Source organism: Ursus americanus, chromosome 14 (genome assembly GCF_024610735.1).
Source record: "Ursus americanus isolate L20-20 chromosome 14, mUrsAme1.1.p, whole genome shotgun sequence".
Classification (NCBI taxonomy): Eukaryota; Metazoa; Chordata; class Mammalia; order Carnivora; family Ursidae; genus Ursus; species Ursus americanus.
Window position 1 is genome coordinate 28184884 of NC_142140.1, and position 23949 is coordinate 28208832.

The 23949-nt window shown below is 42.5% G+C and overlaps 1 protein-coding gene across 1 annotated transcript in view; it reads left to right on the plus strand.

Moving 5' to 3' along the window:
• CADPS (calcium dependent secretion activator) overlaps positions 1-21902 on the plus strand; it is a 799713-nt gene extending 777811 nt beyond the window's left edge. The window contains exons 38-39 of the mRNA XM_087866885.1: positions 17231-17335; positions 20678-21902. Of these exons, the coding sequence (XP_087723011.1) occupies positions 17231-17335; positions 20678-20857 (285 nt within the window). The 3' untranslated portion in view covers positions 20858-21902. The remainder of the gene's footprint in view (positions 1-17230; positions 17336-20677) is intronic.
• The last annotated feature ends 2047 nt before the right edge of the window (positions 21903-23949 follow it).

Sequence of the window (23949 nt, forward strand, 5' to 3'; positions counted from 1 at the left end):
GGGTGATCCAGGCCGCACACATTAACTCATGGCTAATTTAGGGTTTAACTCTATGTGCTCAGGTCCCGGACCCATCTGAATATTTCAGTGGGAGACCTGATGCAGACTTCTTATCTCCTGGCTGGTGGATCCCAAACCACCCAGATATCAAGGGCACCCAGCAAGGTCAAGTGTGTGTCTTGTGTAAGGACAGTGGCCTGAGGTTTATGCTTTTTCCAGAGCTGGGGTGGCAGGCGCCCCAGGATAAGGTTTGGGTAAGTGATCTGGCAAATGTGGGGTTTTTTTTTTCCCTCCCAGAAAGAGAAAAAAAATTAGAGTCACACGCAGTGAGAAGTAGTAAGAGGGGAATATGGTTTCCAGAGATTAAAAATAAAACAAGAGGAAAGGGCGCCATTGGGAGGCAGAGCCCAGCTGCACATGGGGAAAACACATGTTAACTTTTAAAAAGCAGCACTCTGTCTTTCTCTTCCTCGTCCCGGAGCCCCAGCATCTGAACCTGTTTTCTGGCCTCCTTTACGGGGGCAGTTGCTCTGCACACACAGTGTTTGCTCCTGGGAGTTTCAGAAGGCTTTGCCAGTGCACCTGCCCCACCATGCTCTGCCCAGTCTCCTGCCTTCTCCTATCCCGCCTTCAGGCCACCCTGCCCACTTTGTGAAACCCAGCACTCCTTCCAGCTCCCGGGCCAGCGGCAGAGCCCTGTCCCTGCACCCAAGCTTTCTTCAGTGACTGCTTTTTAAGATTTTATTTATTTATTTGAAAGAGAGAGAGAGCACAAGCAGGGAGGAGAGGGAGAAGGAGATTCCCCCACTGAGCAGGGAGCCCGACGTGGGGCTCGATCCCAGGACCCTGAGATCGTGACCTGAGCCACCCAGACGCCCCCAGTGACTGCTTTTTGGAAACTACTCAGTGCCATCTCTGGCTCCTCAGAAGATTGCGCCCTTTCCTTATGAGAAATCACTTCCCATAGAGCCTGGGTTCACTAAGCTGACATGGGTCTAATTTTTTAATTAAACTGTTTAGAGGACTCTGCAAAAGGGTTCTGGACCTCGTAGTAGTTGTTGGCTTTTGTTGTCTTGGAATCTTGGAGTTTTGGACAGGGCCTCTTGGATGCTCTATCAATGTCTTTTTCTTTCTTATCTGCTTGGAAAGTAGCTGTGTGGTTTGACCTCAAGCATTCCCTTTACCGATTTACCTGAACATTTCCCACGTAACAGCGTGGAAAGTATGTGAATGTAAAGACACGCTCTTTTGTACTGAGAGTAACGATTAAAACAGCTACAGTCCAGGAAGGCGACTCCCTAAAGTCAGTGCAGATTCTCCTGCATAAGAACTTCAACTTTGACTCACAAAACTCTCATGATTCATGACTCTAGAAAGTTTGATATGTGCAAATTATGAAATTACCCCTAATGTGATTAACCAGCCCTGTTTTAAAATGACAAAGTTGGCACTCCACTTTATCTTTCCGTTCTGTACATGAGTTACAGTCCTTATTTTAGAGTCTGATTTCTATAATCATTTCTATATGGTATGCAAATTTCTTATTCAGTTGCTTACGTCAATCTGCTTGCAAATTAATGCATTTAACTCTAAATGCACTTCCCGTACCTAAGAAGCAATCAGCGAGTGGGCAGATGCTGTTCGTGAATAATATGAATTCAATTCATAGGATGAATCCTTCTCCTACTTCTGAAGTCCTTGTATACATATCAGAGAATAGTTTTCAGATAAATTATTCACAATTCTCACACGGATAATGGGTGCTAGGATGTGCCACCAAGACTAGAATTTTGTTTTCAACATAATTGAGCTTTAACGGATTGAGATGACTTTGAAAGTGTGAATTTGGATTATAACTATACATTTTCTCAAAACAGTAGGTTCCTTTGAGAGGACAGAGGCTAAAGGCATGGGGGTCCATTTTCTCAGTGCACAGGGAGGCCTAGGAATAAATCCTCAACGTATCCACAGAAAAATAGGCCCCAGAAAAAGGTATTGTTAACCGTGGTCAGTTTGTTAATGCCCAAACTGCACACCTGCCCTGGGCGGCCCGGGTGGCTGACGAGGCCTGGTTAGAAGCTGACTGGGGCTCAATCACATTCGGCTCATTATTTACGTCTTTGGAGAAAGAAAGAGTCTGAACTGAGAAAATCCAGGTACGTCAGAAAGCTGTTCTTTTTCTCTTAAATATCTCAGTTCCCCAGTCTGCTTGCTGAAAGTTAGGTATCAGCCTCGGACGTTTGCTGAACAACTTGTCTGTGAACAGAAGTCGGAAACTCAAGTTTGTCCTGATTTGCTGTGATGTGTTCTGCGGATCAGCCAGGGGCTGTTGGAACAGCTGCTGTGGGGCCCATGTTCCATCTTTCATTCTGGGTTTGACCACTAGTCACATTTTCACTCAGTTACTTAGAGGACCAGCAGGTTGACAAGTCATGTTGTGTACAGGCAAGCACAGATCTAATTTTGATACTTAAATTGGATTCTCTCTTTTAGGACAGCAGGGCTTTGGAGGCTAATCAAGAGAGGGGAGAGGTAGATTTTGCCATTTGGGTACCTTAAGTTCAAAGGTGGAAGAATTTTGCAGGAAGATATGCCTTGCTCCTCAGTTTATATTAAGCAGGGCATGGAATAGAAAATATTATTTACTTAGGGAGACCGTGGGATTCCTGGAGAGTCAGAAGCAGGAGAAATATAATGAAAATTAATAGCCAATTTATTACATATGGCTTATTATTTTTCCTTTTCTCTCTTTTTCATAGAGAATGAATTCATACAACTCTGTGCTTTAGAAATGTAAAATAGGATTTAAAAAGTAACTATTTCTTGAGGTCGTTGAGAGAATTAAATGAGTTTAATTCATATAAACTACTTAGAACAGTGCCCGACACGTACGTGCTCGTGAAACAGTACCTATTATTATTGTTGTTATTGCTATTTATTAATATTAATGTCATTATAGAGATTTTTTCCAAAGTGGGTTCAAAGGAACATAAGTACCCTGAAATGTATTAGTAGGTGGGTCATGGAAAGCGGTTCTTTAGTCAGATACATTTGGAAAATATGAAGCAGAGTTAAATGCGTTTCTGTACTGCAGGACTTATCTGAACGTTTAGTTTGTTAGGTAACCCTGACTCTGAATCACCAACAGCATTTAGACAGAGGATAGAGCATGCTCATGTCTTTGCAGCATGCTCATGTCTTTGCAGACACATTCACAGGCCCATGAAAAACACAAGCCTGGAAACATTTGTGCCAGTATTACTTTTATTTCCTTTTGACATTTTGCAGTTAACCCCCTCTAGAGAGTCTTCTTTGTCTAGAGTTAGCTCTGGTATGATAAAATGCCCAACGTTCCCCAGTAAGAGTCTCTCATTCTCCTCCTATCAAACTCCGGAGCTGATAGCTAGAGGCCCGCTCGGGGCACACGACTTGCGCTGCAGCTGGGAGGCTGCTGGCCTTTGGTGCACACGTGTTCTTTTCTTTTTATTGGGCATTGTTCTGTGTCTTCATGATGTTTTTGAACACATCCCACAGCCTCAAACCCATAAACTTCAGAATATCCTTGGATTCCAAAGGTGACAGGCCCTTACTCAAAATTTCAAAACAAGTTCTTATCTTGGACAAAGAGAGGAGTGGCCTCTATCTGGAGCTTTCCAGTCCAAGTACGTATCACCGTTGAAATAAATAAAAAGATACAGACTCTCGGGATTGGCTGAGCTGAGCTGGGAGCCCTGCGATAAGAGGTCACTGGTGTGAGTTACTATGGTAATTGAGCACTATCAGAACACTTTGGCTCTCATGAGCATTAAAGCACATAATAATAGGCAAACAACAGTGGTTAAAGCAAGCAGGTAGGATTACTATGTTCTTTTGTCAGAAGTATATAATGTCTTGTAGTCAGTTTTAAAGACTTCTCAACCCCCAAATCCACCCCACCATCACCTGCTGAGTAATTTTGTATGCTTAATCTCCTGCCCTCAACTCGAAGATCTCTGCTAATTTGAAGCAAATGGGTATTTCTGACATTAAATAGGGCAGCAAGGAAGCTCTGACCTAGAAAGCCCGCGTTCTGAAGCAGCGAGAAAAATATTCTTTCAACAATTTTTGTTAAGACTCTTTTGAATGAAGGGGGTGTAGGGAATAGCTTTCACTGCAATGGGAGGTTTCAACCTCCCAAGGAAGGGTTTTTGCAGACCAAGAAAAAAAGAAAGAAAAAGGAAAGAAAGAGAAACTTGCAGAGCATCCCCACTCTCAACTTCCCCCATAAAACTTGTCACTTCGCATTGCCATCCGCTACCGCAACAATAATCACTCTGTGCCTATTGCTAATTGCAAGCACAGCTGAGGCCCAGCGGGGGGCCCTTGCACAGTCTCAGGCCTTTATACGAGGCTCAATCTGTTGTATGGCACTTGTTCACACACAAAAAAACTACCAGCAAAGGCAGAAAGAGGCAGAGTCACAGGTTCCTTGTAATCCCTCCGCCTCCCCGCTGACAGCCCAGCCCTAGAAGCATTCCTGGTTTTGTCCTCCTCTTTACAAAATCTGAAGTGACCTTAAGCTACGTGCATGTCAGCTTTTGAATGTCGAGTTGCCGGCTTCTTCAGGTGCATTAAGGAGCAGGGGGGGGCTACATCTGGCTTCTGCGTGTCTGTTTGCAGCACCCCTGGGGCGAGCTGTGGCTTCCTGTAACATGTAAAATATGAGTGTGAACTCAGGGTTCATGGCAAGGAACAGGAGGTCATGCCTCCATTCAGTTCTAAGTAAAGAAACTGGGAGTTTGCAGATGTTTTTCTGTATGTGTAATGACACCACCCCCCTCCCCAGCCACCGAGCAACCGAGCGCCGTTTTTTGATAAAATGTGCCACAATCAGTGTGCTACTTGCAGATTTATTCATATCAATTTTTGCAATTTATATATTCAGAGACAAGATTGCTATTTCGGCAACTTTATGTTGGATGCCGTACGTTTGCGTCTAGAGAAAGAGGGAGAGAAGTATGGGGCGGGGAGGGTGGGCACAGAAAGAAAAGAAATTAAGTCTGTTCCTCGGGCCACCAGCTGGGATGTTGTCAAGGAGACAAAGCATCGGACAGGAGGGTCTGTGTCCCCCTTTTGCCCAGCGGTCACTTCCTGCTCAGGCCTAGAGGTGGGAAATCTATTGCTTCTGGCCCAGAAGAAGGCCCACTAATGGCTACTGTGAGGAAGGGAGTAGAGTTGGAGCTGGTGGAGAAAATCCCCTCAGTAAAGGCTCTGGCAACCAGAAGAAAGGCCTTCCATCCTCCCGAGAGGTTAAGAACAGGTAGGCCCAAGAAGATGCTTGGCCCCGGCCTCCATCTGGGCCTGGCAGGGGGTGTCCAGCCCCTCGTGTCCACCTTACCACCCTCCTGTCCAGTTTCCACTTCCAGAAATTTCTGTTCCAAGCCCAAACCTCAGACCGTATTTTCACCAACGAAAGACATTGGTTGAGCAAACATGGAGATTAATCCTCCTTAGCCTGGGGAATAAACGCTCCTCAGTGGGGCAGGGTTAATTGCCGAGCTTGGTGCAAAGATCATTTTGAGGCATTTAAGAAATACATGATTTTTATTAGTACAACTGTTCCATGCAGGAGTTATTTCTCAGCAAAGGGCAAAAGCTTTGCCTGCCTTGCATTATTAGCCTAATTCTACTTAATTGTTTCCTAAAATAAGGGCTTCCTGAACACACATTCCAAACCTTAATAAGTCTGTTGTGCTGGGAGTGATTCTGGATGGGGCAGCTGCTGCCCTTTTGGGCAGAGGAACTGGGATCTTAGAGATGAGTGCTGCTTGATCAAATCTATGCTTGGAAAATCAGGGGCGGGGGGTCTGTCAGGGGCCAGGGGAGTCTCTGTGAAAACATAGGAGGTGACGTGTTGCGCAGTGTGAAAATGCATCCTTTTTTGTTGTTTGGACCCAAGCCTCTATGAGGATTCTTAGTTCTCGTCTCTAGGCTTCATTTAATTCTATTTCACAGATTTAGAAATGTTGGCCCTGTGGCATGTTTTAAATAAACCAAATAAATGACTGAGCAAATGCTACCAGATTTGTTCTTTGTTCTTCACCGTCTCAAAACTCGGCCTCAAGAAATTGTCTCAGTCCTGGTATTAAACGAAATGCCCATGTTCATCTTACAAAGAATTTTTTGGCTTTTTGTCAAACATGCTTGGGTGTTCGGATTAGAATCTGTATATTGTTGCATATCTGAGCTTTCTTAAGGGAAGTTTCCTTTTCGGTATGGGAAGTGATTTTTTTTTTCATTTCCCATGTTTTTGTTTTAATTGTGGCAAAATAATCATAACATAAAATTTGCCACGTTAACCATTTCAAAGTGTATAGTTAAGTCGCGTTGAGTACATTCACACTGTTGGTGTAACCAAGTCTCCAGAACTCTTCATCTTGCAAAACTGAAATTCTGTACCCGTTAAACACTAACTCCCCATTTCCCCCTCCCCAGCCCCTGGCAACCACCATTCTGTTTTCTGTCTCTATGAATTTGACTATTCTTGGGCCCTCATATAAATGGAATCATATAGTATTTGTCCTTTCTCCACCAGCTTATTTTACTTAGCAGAGTGGACTCAAGATTCTTCCATGTTGTAGCATATGACAGTATTTCCTTTCTTTTAAAGCCTGAGTAATATTCCACAGTGTGTGTCTATCACCTTTTGTTTATCTTCCTCTGTCCATGGACCCTTGTATTGCTTCCGTCTTTTGGCTTATAATTGTTATGAGTAATGCTAATATGAACATGGGCATGCAAATATCTCTTCAAGATCCTGCTTTCAGTCTTTTGGCATCTATACTAAAAAGTGGCATTGCTAGATCCTTCCCTAATAGCGCTTCCTCGGGGTGTGGGACTGGTAGAATCGTGGTGTTTGCATTTGAGCTGAGATAGCGCCCACAGTTGAAAATTCACATTAGTGCCTCTGCTTTCCCATCATATGCCTTCCTATCATTAGGTAGATACCTATGGATTGATCTTTGGCTTCATTCTGTCATTCAGGGAGGATAAACTGTTTCCAGCAATATCTTACAAGTATTAGGAAAGAAAACCTTCCAGAGACCATCACATCTGCCTGCAGGCAACCACCTGCCATATTGAGACGTGGGATTGGGCAGGATTCATGGGGTTTCATACAGTCCGATTCTTTCAGGAGCAACAAACTCCTTTCCAATCTGGCTTTGGCTAGCATGGATAGTTTACAGAGATTGCCAACAAGTTAATCAAACCATTAAAAAAAAGGAAAGGAAAAAGAATGTCTTCCAGAGGGAGACCCCTGGATAGTCCATGTAAGCTTAGCTTTGAATTAAACTCTCCCGCTTGATTTGCTTTCCTTCAGGACTCTAAGTTCCCTTGTATTTCCCCCTCGACAAGTAATAGTTCAGGCCTGACTTGGGTAAGAAGGGGGCAATGCATTAGGTCAGGATCCAAGTACAGATTTATCATTTCGAACATTCATTTGAAATGTCAGTGCTAAAGACACTTGTTGTTGGATATTTCTGCATATTTCTTGGTTAGAGTTCAAATTTGGTCTTGAATAGATAACTGTTTTTTTAATGAAAGAATATTAAGGTATTGTTTAAGCCCTTTCAGAGAAGGTTAAAATAATATTGCTCCCAAATGCTAAATTCTATCCATCTTCCTGTAGAAGAATCAACAGTCTTAAGCAGTAACAACTTAAATCAAGGTTTTAAAAAATTGTTTCATTTGCACTATGTCTTCCTTATGCAAAAACACTAAAGGCAAAGAGTGGGCGAATGCTCTAGGCGCCAGGTTGTTGGTGAATATGGTCTCTGGTGCCTCTGACTTCCCCATGGTCTGGATCGCATCAGACTTTCAGGGGTGTAATCCAGAGTTTAGTACCTTGAAGGGCCACAGCACTAAGACGGCTTTGCAAAGACCTCAATGAAATGGGTGTTTTAGGCATCCAAAGAATTACATAGTTTGAAAAAAAAAAAAAAGCTCCACTAAAAAGGACTTTCAAGACAGCTCGGAAGTTCATTCTAATTACCTGCATCCTCTGATGTTGCGTCTGGTTCTCTTTTGGTGTATTTGTGCTTTTAGCCGAGCGTCCTGAAGCCGTGAACGGGAAGTACCCATTTCCAGGTGCAGTTGTTCAGGGGAACCAAATCCTAAATTACAGTAACACTGGAGGAAAGCAGAAGATTGCATCTTTCAGCTGTGTACCCACTTTTAAAAGCACTCAGATGACCTGCCCTTTCAGAAAGTGTTGCTTCAGCCCTTGGGGAACTTTGACAAATCCTGAAATTTGCATGCGGTTGTTTACTCCTTTGCCCATTTGGCATAGATGGCTTGAACGTGCCAAGGTTTCTTTGTCAGACCCTGTCTGAATCTGGAATGGAACACTCAATACAACCAGATCCCTGGCAATCCTTAGACCTGAGAGACCCATGGGGCTGTGGAATTGTGGCTTGGGTTAGCGAAGCTATGGGTACCTTGGTAGAAGTGTAAAGAAACCCAGGATGATGCTTTTCACATGCTCTTAAATTACCCCTATTGTAAGGAAGAAATGTGCATTGAAAGCTTCAAATGTAAAAGATTTCATTACGGTATTTCAATATAGCAATTTAAATGGGTTGTGGGGTTTTTTCCCCTCAACTAATAATAACCCACTTTTGTCACAAAAAGCAAAAGTGGAGAACTTAGTCATATGGGTGTGCTCACAGTATTATCTTCCTTTTTGACTCCTTGCCAACAAACAAAATGCCCTTGCCTTCATTAGACCCTCTAGGCAAGGTGCTGAGGCAATTTCTCTGATGCATGACTGTGTTGAGTTGGAGAAAGGGAACTTTTCAAAGAAAAGATGACCATCCTCCAGCATTCACTGTGTTTCTTCAGTCCAGAAGTGCAGGTTGGTTACCAAGAGGTTATACATTGCCTGTTTGCACAGACATTTTTAGAAGAATGGAAGCTTTCTAGGGAAGCTTCATGTAAACCTTCAGAGCTTGTACCTAGAGAGGTAGGATTCCCCATTTGTGAGGCAGGGCAGGATAGCATGGTTAAGGTCTTAACAGCTATCCTGTAGTATGTGCCTGGCTCTGTGGTAAGCACTCCACACATATTAACTCATTTAATCCCCCCCCAACAACCCTAAGTAGTTTTTATTATAATCCCCATTTAGCAGACGAGGAAACCGAGGCTCAGAGAGGTTAAGGGATTTACCAAGATTCAAACACAGGAGAGGCCCCAGTCGCATCTCTTCTCTTAGCCACTAGGCAGCCCTGCCTCTCAGCTCCCTCTCTTGCTAGCTGCCAGGCCACTGTCTCAGACTCCTCACCTGCTAACAGACACAGCTGTTGAGAATTTAGCCACGAGCTGCCCAGGCATTTAGTGCTGTGTCTGCCTGTCATATAGGCCTGACCATGCCAGTTTCAAAGGAAATACATATTTAGAAATGAACTAACAATAGAACTAGATCCTTGTGGATTTCAGCTATCATTTATGCTTAGGATATTTTGGATTGAGTCACAAATTTTTAACCCAAGATAGTGTGTGAAGTTGGTGTGTGGTGGTTATTGGCCCGTAAGCCAAATGCCATACTTTCCAAAAGAGCTCATTTTTACAATATTGGGCTAACTATGACCCTTAATCGTAGGCATGGGGCAACATGTCTTATTCACATATATATACATATATTTTGCTTGAAGCAAGACACTATAGTATGCATGTTCTACTTCAATAAAACTTTTTTTTAAAGATTTTATTTATTTGAGAGAGAGAGGAAGTGAGAAAGAAAGATCATGAGCAAGGGGGAAGGGTAGAGGGAGAAGCAGACTCCCTGCTGAGCAGGGAGCCTGATGTAGGGCTTGATCCCAGGACCCTGGGATCATGACCTGAGCCAAAGGCAGGCGCTTAACCAACTGAGCCACTCAGGCACCCCTCAATAAAACTTTTTTTAAAAAGAAAAGCGACAGAGAAGGAACTGGGTTTTGCACTAGACTATTTGCATTGAATTTGTTACTCTGCCTAAAACTGTTTCTTTTATAGCGCTTTCTGATGGCATCTTCTTTAATTTCACATGAAACCAAATTTCCCCAAGGTCCTACTATTTTACTGACCCTATTCACTAAAAATTTTAAAGCTTATGGTGTGTAGTTTTTCAGAACTAAAATTCTAATCAGTGTTGTAACTTTTGTATCTCCAAAACTCTCAGGAAAATTCAGTCCATTGTGATAAAGGCAACTTTTCTAGTTGTATTTCTCTAGTAAAACTCAGCCTGCCCCCAGTGAGAACTTTCTACCAGTAGCATTTGCTGAGTTACCAATCTAAAAGCAAATAAGAAGAGATCAGGTAGGGCTACAGGAGGAGAAGAAAAAATACACTTATTCTAGCTAAGAAGTGGCATGTCCTCATTCCCATCCAGTTTTTTCTGACCATTTCCATTAAGAGTCAGCAGATTGTCTCCCATCCATTAGTTCCTTAAGGCTGTTGAGTGGTTTTCCCACACTCTGCTTAGCGACTTTCTAAGCTCATAAAAAATAGAATCTTTCCAACCCCAAGCCAAGCGTGGCCTCTGAGGGAAACAGGTTCAACAACATTATCGTACCAACACACTTCTCCTTTGAGAATTTTAGAGCTGAATGACTTTGCTGAGGAACCACCTAGAATTGGAGTTCCCTCTCTACAAACAGGCCATTACTTTTTAACATTGTTGCATTGAATGGGACACTCATGCACATGTAGTGGTAAATAGCCAACTTGAAGCCTATCCTACCACTTACTAGTTGTGTGACCCCAGGCTACTAACTTAATTTACCTATGCCCTTTTTCCTCATCTACAAGATGAGGCCGTTAATAGTGTCAGCCTCCTAGGAGTCCAGCTCAATGATTGAATTTTAAAATGCTTGCAGAATACTGTGCAGAGCACGTGAACATTGTAAGGGCTAGGTGTTCAATGAGTAGCTAACTACAGGTTTCCCCTGCTATCTGAAAATAGAGCATTCCTCTGAAAACCTTCCGAAGCCAGAATGGTATAAAGTGAAGCAGCAATTACCGTTAATTTATATGGAAAAATTATTGAGCTTCCCCAGGCCCCCAAAATAACCTCTCTTAGGCTTTTCTGATACTTTAGGACACGTCTGGCTAATGGATGCACAGAATAAATGGACACAAAGCACAGATGCTCAGAGACACAGGTCCAAGCTCTGGTGGCCTGAGGCTGGGATGCTGAGTGTAGTTCCCAGGGAAGGAGTTTGGGGGGGCCGCTCTCGCTGCTCAGGTTGCGCGCTGCCTCTCTGACGACTTGCTGCAGCAGAAACGCTGCCCTCTGTGCTTACTTTCTGCCTTTTTTCATGAAAGTGAAAAATCCTCTTCCAGTTTCTTTCAGTTAGCGAAAGCAGGGACTAATGTAGCTCTTTCGTAAAAGCGAAGTGGCCCAAGGTGAAATTTAGAAAAGTGGGGGACGCCTGCACTTTCATTAGCTGTGTGTGTTGCAGATCCGGTACGCAACAGTACTGCGTTTAAACCAGCAGGCTCTAACGCCTGATCCATGGTTGCTTCCGTCAAGGGCATATGTTACCGTCGTGATCCACCGGTGAGGATGGAACCAAATGGTTCCCCGCTCGGCCTCTGTTCCTTGTTGCCATTGCCACTCACAGGTGTGCGATATGGGATTTGCTCTGAAGACAAATGAATCATTAACAGTAAGGTCTCTTTAGGACATCAAATTAACATCAAGATAGGGAACGCCAGTTTCAAAGGAAATACATATTTAGAGATGAACTAACAATAGAACTCAGATCCTCCTCTCTGGAGGAATTTAGACACATCTAGGTGGCCCTGACGGCAGAGGACATAAAGGCAGCAGCCATCCTGTAGTCACCATCTTGCTTGCGATTAGGGGCTCTTCTCCAAATCTAAGTGGAAGTCCAGTTCCTGTGAATCCTCTATTGTCCAGTGACGTTCGGAGTATTCATTGTATCTCTCAATCCTGCAGCACTTCCAGGTGATGAAGTTTCCAGGGGAACAGGGAGCCCTGGGGCAGGGACTAGGGAGAGGTGAATGAGTCACTTCTCAGTTATAAAATTTAAGGGGGAACCGAGAAATACGGTAATTGAGATCAATAATCTTTTAGTACATCTTAAGAAGTCAAAATGAATGCAAATCATCCAAGATGAACAAAATATCAGAATATTAATTAAAGACAATATCTGGTCCTGCATTTGCAAGATTCTACCTCACTAGCCTCACCCTAATCCTGTCTATAGTGAACCCCGATATTACAGAAGAGACAGTTATGTATAAGGGTTTCTCTGCATGAAGTCAGTGTGTTTACAGGGCACAAGGTGTTACCTGATATATCTGTATATTAACTGTCTAAGCTCCTACTAGAAATGAATGATGAAAATTTCTTTGTGTTGTATATTGAAAGGATATCTTTATGTTTCTGAGAGTAATAATAGTAGTCGCTAAATTTTATTTAGTCTTTTAAAGATTTTTATTTGAGAGAGAGAGTGCATGCGTGGGTCTAAGCTCCTACTAGAAATGAATGATGAAAATTTCTTTGTGTTGTATATTGAAAGGATATCTTTATGTTTCTGAGAGTAATAATAGTAGTCGCTAAATTTTATTTATTCTTTTAAACATTTTTATTTGAGAGAGAGAGTGCGTGCGTGGGTCGGGAGAGGGCAGAGTGGGAGAGAGAAGGACAAGCAGATTCCATGCTGAGAGCCACTCAGAGCTCCATCTCAGGACCTGAGATCATGACCTGAGCTTAAACTAAGAATCAGACGCTTAACCAACTGTGCCACCAAGGCGCCCCTTTGCTAAATTTTATTGAGTGCTTAATATGTGACAGTAACTCTGCTAGGCACTTTACATAATTATTTCTTTTAATGCTCACAGTAATCCTCTGATGTAGCTACTGGTATTAACCCCAAGAGGAGACTGAGGGTCAGAGAGTGAAGTAGCTCGTTTGAAGGTTATCTAGCTAATAAGTAGCCAACCCAAGCTGAAGCTGTAACTTGTCCACACAAAGTTTGAAAAATCACTCATTATTCATCTGAATCCTTTTAATCCAATATTAAATCTAGGTCAGTATAGTTAAAAATGTGCTTTATGCACCCAGGATGGACGTAGAGGTTTGGGTGATGATCTACCACAAACACTTTACAACAGAATTGCTAAGAGTTAGTCTGTGTCCTGTAAGACACGTGCATACAATTCCAGAGGTATTCCAACAGGAGCCATTTTCTCCACCACTACATGGCTTTCGGCGGTCACTTGCTCGGCTTTTTCCCTTGTTTTTTGGCATTTCTTAGTGTGAGAGAAAGAGAGAGAAAAAAAGCATAAGAGAGATGATGGTGATGGTGCTGAAGATATGAGTGGTGATGGTGGCGGTGGTGGTGGCAGCAACTCATTTCTCGAGGCCTTATTTTGTGCCAAGTGTGGGGCTGAGAGCCTTGCTAGCATAACTTCCTTGCGTCATCAAAAAGCCTATGAAAAAGGCTGATTAATCGCCATTTTCTGATCAGGAACAGTGTCTTTGAGAATGTAAATAATTTGCCGAAGATCACAAAGCCAGGGAAAAGACAGGTGAGGCCTTTGCTGGTAAAGACTACATTGTAAAAAGGAAGAAAGAAAGATTAAATGACAGAGCCTCAAAGCAGGCTTCCAGCTCCCCCTCAACAGAACTCTCAGATCTGGTTGGCGCTGCTGGAGAAGTCCCCAACTTTCCGAGGGACTTCCTTTGGATGGGCCTCCTTTTGGGTTCCAGCTTTCAAACCCTTACCGAATTATCCCAGAGAATACTTTAAAGGGGCCCCAGGTACTGGGGATTTTATTTCTCTAGGATGAAAGTAACCTTATTTAGGAAGCTTCCAATAAATATACCTGAACTTAAGGGGAGGCTAAAGGAGTTGTGATTATACTTAAATACTTAGTTTGTGTGGTCAGCTCACAATTTTTATCCTAGGGTTTAGAGTGCATTTTATCAAAATTGTTAGGATGTTTCTGGAAAAGGCTTATCTGAACCTAAGACAAAACAAAATGGGGAGACCTTAAAATGTTTTATTTCCTGGTTTGAAGAACTCTAACAGATCTGCTTTGTTAGCCTCAATCTCAAATAAAGCAAACCTGAATAATAAGCACCACAGGAGAACAAGCAGGACCAACCCAGATACCCAGTAATGTGCCGGTAAATGTTTAACAACTGGCTTTCTGGAGGGAGAATGCCCTGGTTTGTGGCGCTTGCCAATTTCCATGGTGTAAAAACTCCCACTAAGGCCTATTTCTAGCTGTCAATGCAAAATCCTGAGTGTGGAGTTGGAAAGAGGTGCACACCCTCAGCTCTCCTGACCAGCACACTCTTGGGCCCCGCCCAGGGAGGAGTAACTCGATGATCAGCTATTTTAGTCCAGTGCCCAATCCCGCAGAACTTCCACTTCAGGACTCACTGGCTATGTGACCTTGGGCAAGTCACTTTACCTCTCTGGGCCTTTGTTTGCTCCTCTACAAAGGGTAACAGGGAAGCTCTTTTTCACCTCTAACATTTTAAAGTTCTAGAAGGCAGTGACTCTTGCTTCCTCCGACATCCAAATGCCTTTAAGCGCCTTTCTGGAAAACCAAGTTAGCGCTGTGTCGCGTCCAAGTTAGCGCTGTGTGCCTCCAATTTCATCTACTGAGCATAAGGTTTGGAAAGGAGTGACTTACTCCCTTTTGCCTCTTGAAATGCGTAGCCAATGGGGCATCATACATTTTTTACACTTCTTTTGCTAGATGTGAGATCCAGGAGGAAAGGCATGGATGTTCCAGGGCTTTCTTGTTCTCCTGGGGTGGGAATCAGCAAGCGTGATACACTGATCCATTGCTGTACGCATTTCCTACCTCCCTACCCTTTCCGCAGCAGAGAGAGAGGATTCAGAGTATCCTACCTTTTTGTTTTTGTTTTTTATTTTTTACTCTCTAAAAGCCATTTACAAGAATAGGAATTATACAAAGGGGGGGTCGTTATTTTTTTTCCCCTGAAAGGTGGCACGTCTCTCAGCAAAGAGAAAAAGGCATGTTGCACAAGGCTTGCTGGCAGTGATATCAGCCAGCGCCGGTTTGCCTGTTGTCACAGCCAAAGCAAAATGCCACCTCTGCCTAGAAGCCAGAGTGCCACATTCCTCTTTTGTGTCCCTGAGATGCACCCGTCATGTGTCTAGGTTTGTAGGTTTGGCCAGGAGGTCCCCACGTTCTTTGAAGGTCATCTTCCAACCCGAGGAGGTGGGGTGGAGGGGGGACCGATGTTTGTGACTCTCGAAATACTTTATTGCATGTTAGATAAAGCCCAGCAAACAGAATTTGAGGGCTGGGGTGAACACAAGAGAGCCCCCAGTTGCTGAGAGTAAGGGAGGGCTGCAGGAACACCAGTGACCCAGTGGTATTTCTGTCCTCAGACCCCGTCTTAAAACACCCAGATGCAGTGAGAGCAAAAGCTCCAGAATCCCAAGGCAGGAGGTGCCAAAAACACTCCCCAATAATCACTCCCCCACCCCCCAAAAAAGTTTCAGTAAAATGTTCTCACTCCTAGAGGGGAAAACCTGTCCATGCCTGAAGCAGCTTGACCCGGGGAAAACCCCCTCCTACATGGAGTGAACTGTGAATCTCAGGGGAAAAAATCCCCACCCCCCACCCCGCCTGCTCCCTGGGGAGGGACAGAAGGTTCCTGAAACTGTCAGTTTCGCCTCCATGATCTTTAAAAGAGCAGAAGTTGGCTGTGAGGCTGCAATGCCGCCTTGATTGGGGTAGTGTGGTCTCTGTTTGCGGCTGGGCTCCAAGGAGAGCCACAATTGGCTCTGATGAGGAAGGAGCCTAGAAATGAAAGATTGCAAAGAGGGCTTCTGAACGCCATGGCTGAGACTGTGTCGTTTCTTACAAGGTGAAACTTGGCAGTTCTACCTTGCAAGTAAAAACCCAAATTAATTTTTTTTAAAAGAAATTAAGTCAGAAACAAGGCTTCAGAAAAACTGTGAGTGTTAGGCATAAACTGATTTTGGATGATCTTTAGGTGAGAAAGGGTGGAGTTACCATCAGAAACATGTTTTTATTTATGCTTTTCAAATCCCCACTGGTGTGCAATGTGTGCGCGTGTGCGTGTGTGCGCGCGTGCGCACGTGTGTGTGCATTGGTTAGCATGAGAGTGTGCATAGTCTCGGTTCTCTAACCACTCTTTTTTTCTCACATCTTTTCTGTGCACAGTTCATATAGATGCCCCATAAATAAATATATAGGTCCATCCACACCTTTTCATTTTATTTGTAAATTGTTTGGTATAAGCGGCAATGCGTAATGAAACCTGGTGAAGTTTAAAAGATTAGATTTTTTTTTTCATACTGACACTTCCTAACACTGTTCATATGTCTCCGAGTGAGATTTATGAATATATGAGCAGTACTGCAGAATCATACCGCACCAGAGACTTCCTGCGCCACAGGGGTGGCAGTCTAAAGTGACACAGCTTCAAGCATTTTTCACAGACAAGAAGCAAAATTTAACCCCCTTAAGGGGAAGTATGATTTCAACAGCTTGAAATGAGCTCATTTGTAGATGGTTTTTTTCTCTCATCTTCCATAATTTTTTGGTGTTAAGATTAAAACAGATTGCACAGCCAACGTAAGGGCACAGAAGCTGCCCGGAGTACGATTTGGCCCTTAAAGAGAAACCTTCTTCCTTGTCTCGATCCCAGTGCCCCCAGTAGGGTAGAGGAAGGTAGACTTCGCCCTCAATTCATAAGGCTCTCAGCCCGATTCCCAGCATTGTCGTCCGCAGACAGGGTCTGGATTTGTCAAAAGGTAAGTAGCAAGTGACATCAGTTTGTTCCGTGGAGAAACCCCCATCTCCCCGGGCATCTGAAACAGTGACATTAGGAAATAAGCAGTGACTTGAGTCTCAACTGAGTAAAATTGACCAACAAAAAGGAGAATCAGAAGAGCGAAAATGGCCTATGTGAATTGACCGTGTAGGAGATGTTAAGAGTGGAAGAGTTCTGTGTTAGATTCACAGTCCAAACCCACCTCTTTTTAGGCTGATCTGGTACCTTGTGATTTTGTGTCAATTAATGTTCACGATTTGTCTCTGCTCTCAAATTCTCTTTAACCATTTAGTCTTTCCTTAGCACAGAGCAGATGCTCAAACATGGCCTGTTCCCTCTCTCCTCTGCAAATGCTTCGTGATGTGTTGGCTGGAGAACTTTTGTCTCTTTTTTCAGCAATGGTACAACAGCTCCATGAACGTGATCTGCACCTGGTTGACGGACCGGATGGACTTACAGCTTCACATTTATCAGTTGAAAACACTAATTAGGATGGTAAAGGTAAAAGAAAAAATAATTATTCTTCTTGGCAAATAGCTCACTGAAATACATTTCATTGTCAGGCTGCAGAACGTCCTTAACACAAAGAATATTGTTTTACATATAAAACAAGATGATTTCTAAAACAGCATCTCGTGCAAGAAAAACCTATGAAATCACTTTGGGATGCGTGGTTAATTTATTACTCAGACATCAAAGGAAAAATTGACAAAAAGGAATTTAATATTTTTTCCAGGCTGGAAAAATACTTTATGTATCTGTCATGCAAAAATACTGCGGGGGGCCTCGTGCCCTGTGCGTTAGACTTTCAAAAGCTGGTTCGGGTACCATTATGCTAATCACATAATTACCAATTTCATTTATGGTTTAATTAAATAAAATTTTGCCACAATTAATGTAATAGAAATATTTACCTCCAGCTATTTCTAAATATGTCCTGTGATCGTTATCAGGATGCAAATCAATATTGTTCTCGTAGTTAATTGAAGTAGTTTCTCTTACGATGCGTGTATACAATCAAATGGAAAGGATCACAAAGGTGAGATAACATACCCTGAAAGTAGCTTTTTTCCCTGTTCTTGTGTGTGTGCCTTGGACTAATGATAATTATTTCAGCGTGAAATCTCAGTGGTTTACATGAAATAATAAGATCACAGAAGGGGGTAAATACGTTTTTGATCATTTCAGTTTCCATTTGATGCTTCACCATAGAGGGTTTTAAAACATTCGTGATGCAAAAATCTCATTCAAAGCAGAAAGTGTCTTTAAAAATATTTTAACAGTAAAACGTAGCTGAATTTCTATTTCTTAACCTTTTGCCAGAAGTCTCCCCCCCACCCCCTACCCCCTCCATTCCCCGCCGCCCGCCCCAACCCCATTTCTTAGTCTCTTTAGGATTAGCACCATTTCATTGAAGGTGCTCCTCTACCCCAGTGCTGACTTAAAACCAATTACTGTTCTGTTGAGTGTAATTAAAGAGAATTATTATCATCTGCATTTGATCTCACAAAGCGTCTGCCCAGGGAAGGTTACAGACAGCCGCGTACTACAGCTCTTAAAAAAGAAATGTAAGCACTCGGACCATAGACCCAGCCTAATTTTCATATTTTTTAAATTTCAGTTCCTTAAGGCAAGCTCACTAGCCACTGCCTGACTACTTCAATTCCATTTCCTGGGTATAAATAAATTCTTTGGGGGCATTTTTTTATTTGACCCTTACCGGGTGGACATGAAAAGAAGACGTTAATTTTAAGATTTTAAAATATGTATCTTCCCATTACTGCTATTTCTAGATCTATGTTGGGAATATGGAACTAGCAATATTTCATTAAGGAAAAAATGTAAATCTGAGAGAGGTTTCTTCTTAGCCTTCTGCCACACACACACACACACACACACACACACACACACAAAACCAGACATGAACCACAGGGAAGGGACAGCAATGTCACTGGCCAGAGAACGCCGTTCACTTTTGCCAGAGACGGGCTCAACATAACTAGTGTCCCAACACACAGGTACGAAGTAGAACGCACCACCTCTTCACCGAGCACATTAACCAGAGGTCCCCTTCCCCGAGGCAAACTTCCAAAGACAGCTGGCTTTCTTTCCTACCTCCACATCCATTCCCTTCATTCCTCCATTCATTCATTCATTCTTCAGCAAACATTTATTCACTCATCCAACACTGGTTAAATATTAGTTGAATATTACAAGATGTATATTACAAGATGGAGAATTTTAAAATGACTAGATATGGCCCCTGTCTGCAGGCATTTAGAGTTGAGTTGGAGAATGCTGTTCTGGCATTTGAATAAAGGGGAGAATACTCAAGTGCTTCCTACCTTTCTTTTTCCCATGATACTCTGGCACCAATTATATTATCTTAAGTGGAAACAGAACAACTGCTTGAAAAGTACAAAAAAAAAAAAAAAACAAGTTAACTTTCCGGATATCTGGTCTGCACCATGCCTAGAATGTACTCAGCCTCCTACCCTTTCCCGTCAAGGTGAGGACAAGTCAGGTAGCTGTCTAGCTACCTAGGAGAGCCTTGCAGTTTGATCCCTAATTAGGAGGACCTATTAACTTAGTGCCGAAATCAGATTACTTTTACAAAGGAAAGAAGGTGCTGTGATTAATCATGCTGAGACAACAGGTATAAAGAGGACACGTGGTCATCATACTCATAATCTGATATCGTTGGACTTCACTGAGCCAAACTGCATTCTCTAGTTAACTCTGCAGTCATTACGACATGTGACCTTCAAGAGGGGTTGACATTGTGATTGTTGATACTAGGATTGCATTAGATGGACGACAAGAAATGGAAGTCACCATGGGAATGCACCGAAGTATGTTAACATTCCTTCTCATGCCCCTTTAGCAAGTGTCCTGTATCAATACAAGAAACATACAGCAGAATCAGTAGCTGAAATGATATGCAGTGTGATGAGAAAAGTTGTTAGAGAGAGACCTTTTTCCAAAAAAATGTTAAGAAGTAGACAACAGCCAGATGCTTCTGGTCATGTTCAATTAACGCTAAGGGATTTCTAGAAAAAAAAAACAAAAAACAATCCCTGGGATACCTCAGGAAATCCAAGAGAAATCGCCTGAAGGAACAAAGAAAGAATTTGTGGTACAGTAATACCAAGCCATTGTTCTTGAAAAAGAGCCAAATTTCTTCCCCGAGACCATGAAGTTGTGAACGGAATAGATACACTTCTTTCCCAGGGAGATAAGAAATGAATCACATGTCTGCAACATATTGATGAGGCATTAACGCTCCATCTTCCCTGTAATTGTTGCTGCCCGTACTAGGTTTCATATACCAACATACATATGTCTGTCTTGTGAATGAGACGGAGGGATATGCAGTTACAAGCCTCAAAAATATTAAAGACCAGACTGCAAAGGAAATCGCAAAATACCACAATCAGTTGATCCATTATTTATGTGTTATGGCCCCTTACACAGTCTATCATATTATACCAACCTAAGAGAAAGAACCAGACCAAAAAAAAAAAAAAGAGAGAGAGAGAGAGAGAGAATCAAAACAATCATGGAACATTTCCCTTTATGGAACTGAATAAACACAAGCTTATGTTCTTTGCTTTGTCTCAGCTAATACAGTTTATCCTGCCACAATTTCTCATTTTCTGTCATTCAGCGAATCTCAGTTTTCAGTACAAGTGAAATCTGAGCACGGTGGCTTTTCATTTGACAATGCATAAAGTGAGACACTTAGCCGAAGGTCAGCGTTCTCGCGCCCACACGTGCCTTGTGTCCTTTCCCTCCCTTCATGGAGATGAGATCTCTCTTATCACTGATCTTTTCCCTCCTTAGAAAACCTATAGAGATTTCCGATTGCAAGGGGTCCTGGACTCGACTTTAAACAGCAAGACGTATGAAACCATCCGGAACCGGCTCACTGTGGAGGAAGCCACAGCCTCAGTGAGCGAGGGTGGGGGCCTTCAGGGAATCAGCATGAAGGACAGCGATGAGGAAGACGAGGAAGACGACTAGAACGCTAGGGCCTGGAGTCCTTTAGGACAAAGTCCTGTAATCAATGCATGTCCTTAGTCTGTTAGTTAACCCCATTAGGGAATTTTCTGTCAACTACCATGCCCATGAGATGTTTACCAATACAATTGCCATTTTAGCTACGTGGTACCAAGATTAGCAAATGACCTTCGACCCCACTGATTTCCTGATTCCATGTCTATATGTTTACAAGCAATATGGAGCACCATTCTTTAAATACTGTTCATGGGAAATACATAGTCCAACTGCTAGGTGCGTTCCTGTTCTCAGCAAAGTTAAATGATGCTTCATTAATGTACTGTGTATGCATTGACGGTAAATGGATGTGAGGGCGAGTATACCAAGTATTTCACTTCTTTGTTTCACATTACGTGGATGCCAGTTATGTAAATGAGACAATGAATTAATTTAATTAAGACACATAGATCTGCTTTGTTTTTTGGAAAACAAAAGGCAAGGCTCCGGCAACCAACTTCTGGTTCTTTGTGTTCCCCTGAAACGAAAACATGAACCCCTGGTTTCCTTCTTAACTCATCCTTTCGATGATCCGTATAGTTAGCCAGAAAAGGATGGCTACATATCAACAGATTGACCTCTCATTTGCTACAACAAGGGTGATCCCATCATGAGTTAACACCAAGCACAGTTCAGAGCAACTGTCTCTGTCAAAGTTTATCCTATTAAACGTTACATTTTGCTTTTCTGTTTCAATACCGTGTATGTAAAAAACCTAAATATTTAAATTACAACCCTAGACTATAAATGTGTTTATAATAAAATATGGGTATTTCCTTCAGTAGATTGTAACCATAATTTAAATTATTTTGTTTCACACTGTTTTTATATCGTCATGTACATTGCATCTTGGTCTGTGACTGCATGACCCGGGGGTCCTCTGCAGAGCTATTTCTTTCTGTGTAAAGTAGTGCATCCATCTTGCTTTTGCCTTATATAAAGCCTACAGTTATGAAAGTGTGGAAAACTGTGGCTTCTCAATAAATAACTATTCAGATGTCCTAAGAATACACTTCCGAGTCTTTTTTCTTCTGTCTCTTTTGAAAGCCAGAACTGAAACACACGCAAAGTGGGCAGAGGAGGGCAAGAACAGGGAAGAGGTCATGTCCTTGAAACGGTTGGAGGGGTGGTTTTCAAATGCTTGTCTCCACAAGAGACAGCCAAGAGTCCCACTAATTCCGACTCCACTAATTCAGAACTGTGGGCACTTGGACATGTTGGGCAGATTACGCTTGCATTATAGGATAAATAAGGGTCTGCTAAGCAAGAGAGTAGTGTAAACGAGAGAAATGTTTCTCCTGTACGAAAAGAAGGCCAACAAACTGTTTTTAAGCACTACTTTAACAGCAGTGTTTGCATTCAAACAAAGCGTGTGCCAATTATATATGATTCTTATATATTTGTTAAAGCATCTTACAAGATTCTCTAAGATACGGAGCACTCGTCTTGCTCCCCATTTCTTGTCGGCAAAATAATCACCCAGCTGTGAAACAAATCAAACATTTTGCAGCTTTATCTGTTTTATTTGTGTCTGTCACTAAACCAAGCTGACCTTTTCTCTTGGGGCTGACTGAGGTTTTGGAGAAGCGACGAATTCATCAGTAGGACCAGGTAGACCAGTTGTTCTCTACTAATCAGCCCCTCTGAATAGTATGTCCTACTCTCTTTAATCCTTGAGGTCTGCAGGTACAAGTCCACAGTACTTCCTGCCCTTAGTGGGATTACAAGGATAACTCCCATTTATTGAGCAGCTATTCTGTACCAGGCATTCTGTATGTAATACCTCGTTCAAATCTCACAACCACCACAAGGGAAGAGGACTATTATTATCCTCATTATAAACAAACAAATTGAGGTCAGGAAGGTTAAGGTTACTTGCTCTGTGGTTACACACCCCCTCCTCACTCCATACGGAAACATTAATCCAGAGACACTAGCGTTGAATTGGTAATACATAAATGGTGAGGGTATATCATTCAGGTGTGAAAAATCTTTGCCTAATGGCATCCAAAGGAGTCAGAATTTTTTAAAATAGATTTGTATTGCTTTTTTAGTTGCAAAGCTAAAATTTTTCTTTCCCTCAATTGTGAACAATTCAAAAATGTGCAAAGTAAAGACAGAGTGTCTGCCCAGTGTATCGTATAGTTGGAAAGAGGAAGAAAATGCCCAGGAGCCCTGAAAGGGAGCTAAGTGAGTGAGTTAGAGAAACAACCAAAGCGCGTGATCCAAAAGACACGAAGAAAAGCAAATCTGAAAAGACCGTGCCTTCAAAACCAGGGTAAAAAAAAAAAAAGAAAGAAAAAAAAAAGGAGAAGTCAGCCCAGCCCAGCACTGAGGGTCCTGGCGAACAGCATGCCCCAGCGGCATCCCTGGAAGAAAGGGCTGGGCAGAAGAAAATGATAGCAGACGAGATCAGAGAGAAAGAACTCACCAAGTTTTTAAGTCCCGAGTTATCTTGCAACAAACTTAAAGCCGAGAAGGAGACCATTTTGATATCTTGAGCTTTCTTTTTTCACTTACTTGGGACAGAATCTTAAGTTTTCTCTTCTTTCTTGTTTTATTTTATTTTCTTGTTAAAATGCAGTGTACACACAGAAGAGAGCACAAATCCTAAGCATGCAGGTCAATGATTGGACCTGAACAAAGTGAACACACTCTTGGAACAACTGCCAGGTCAAAAATAGAACATCATGAACACCTCCGGATACATCCATGCCCCTGGCCCTTCCCAGTCTCTACCCCCTCCTCACTCACAAAGGTAACCAAAATCCTGAATTTAAACCTTCATATAATTAGAATCACAGTGTATATTCCTTTCAAGTCTGGTTTCTTTTTGCTCTACATTATGTTGTTGGTGTAGCTGCAGTTCCTTTCTTTCCAGTGCTCTGTAGGATGCATATGCCACAATGTATCCCTGTTCACACGTTGTATTTAGTTTGGGGCTATTAGGAGTAATGCCGCCATGAATGTCTTTGTGCGTATCTTTCAGTGCAGTTTCTGTGTCATAGGGTAAAGGTGTGTTCATTGTTTAGGAAATACTGCCGGTTTTCCCCAGAGGG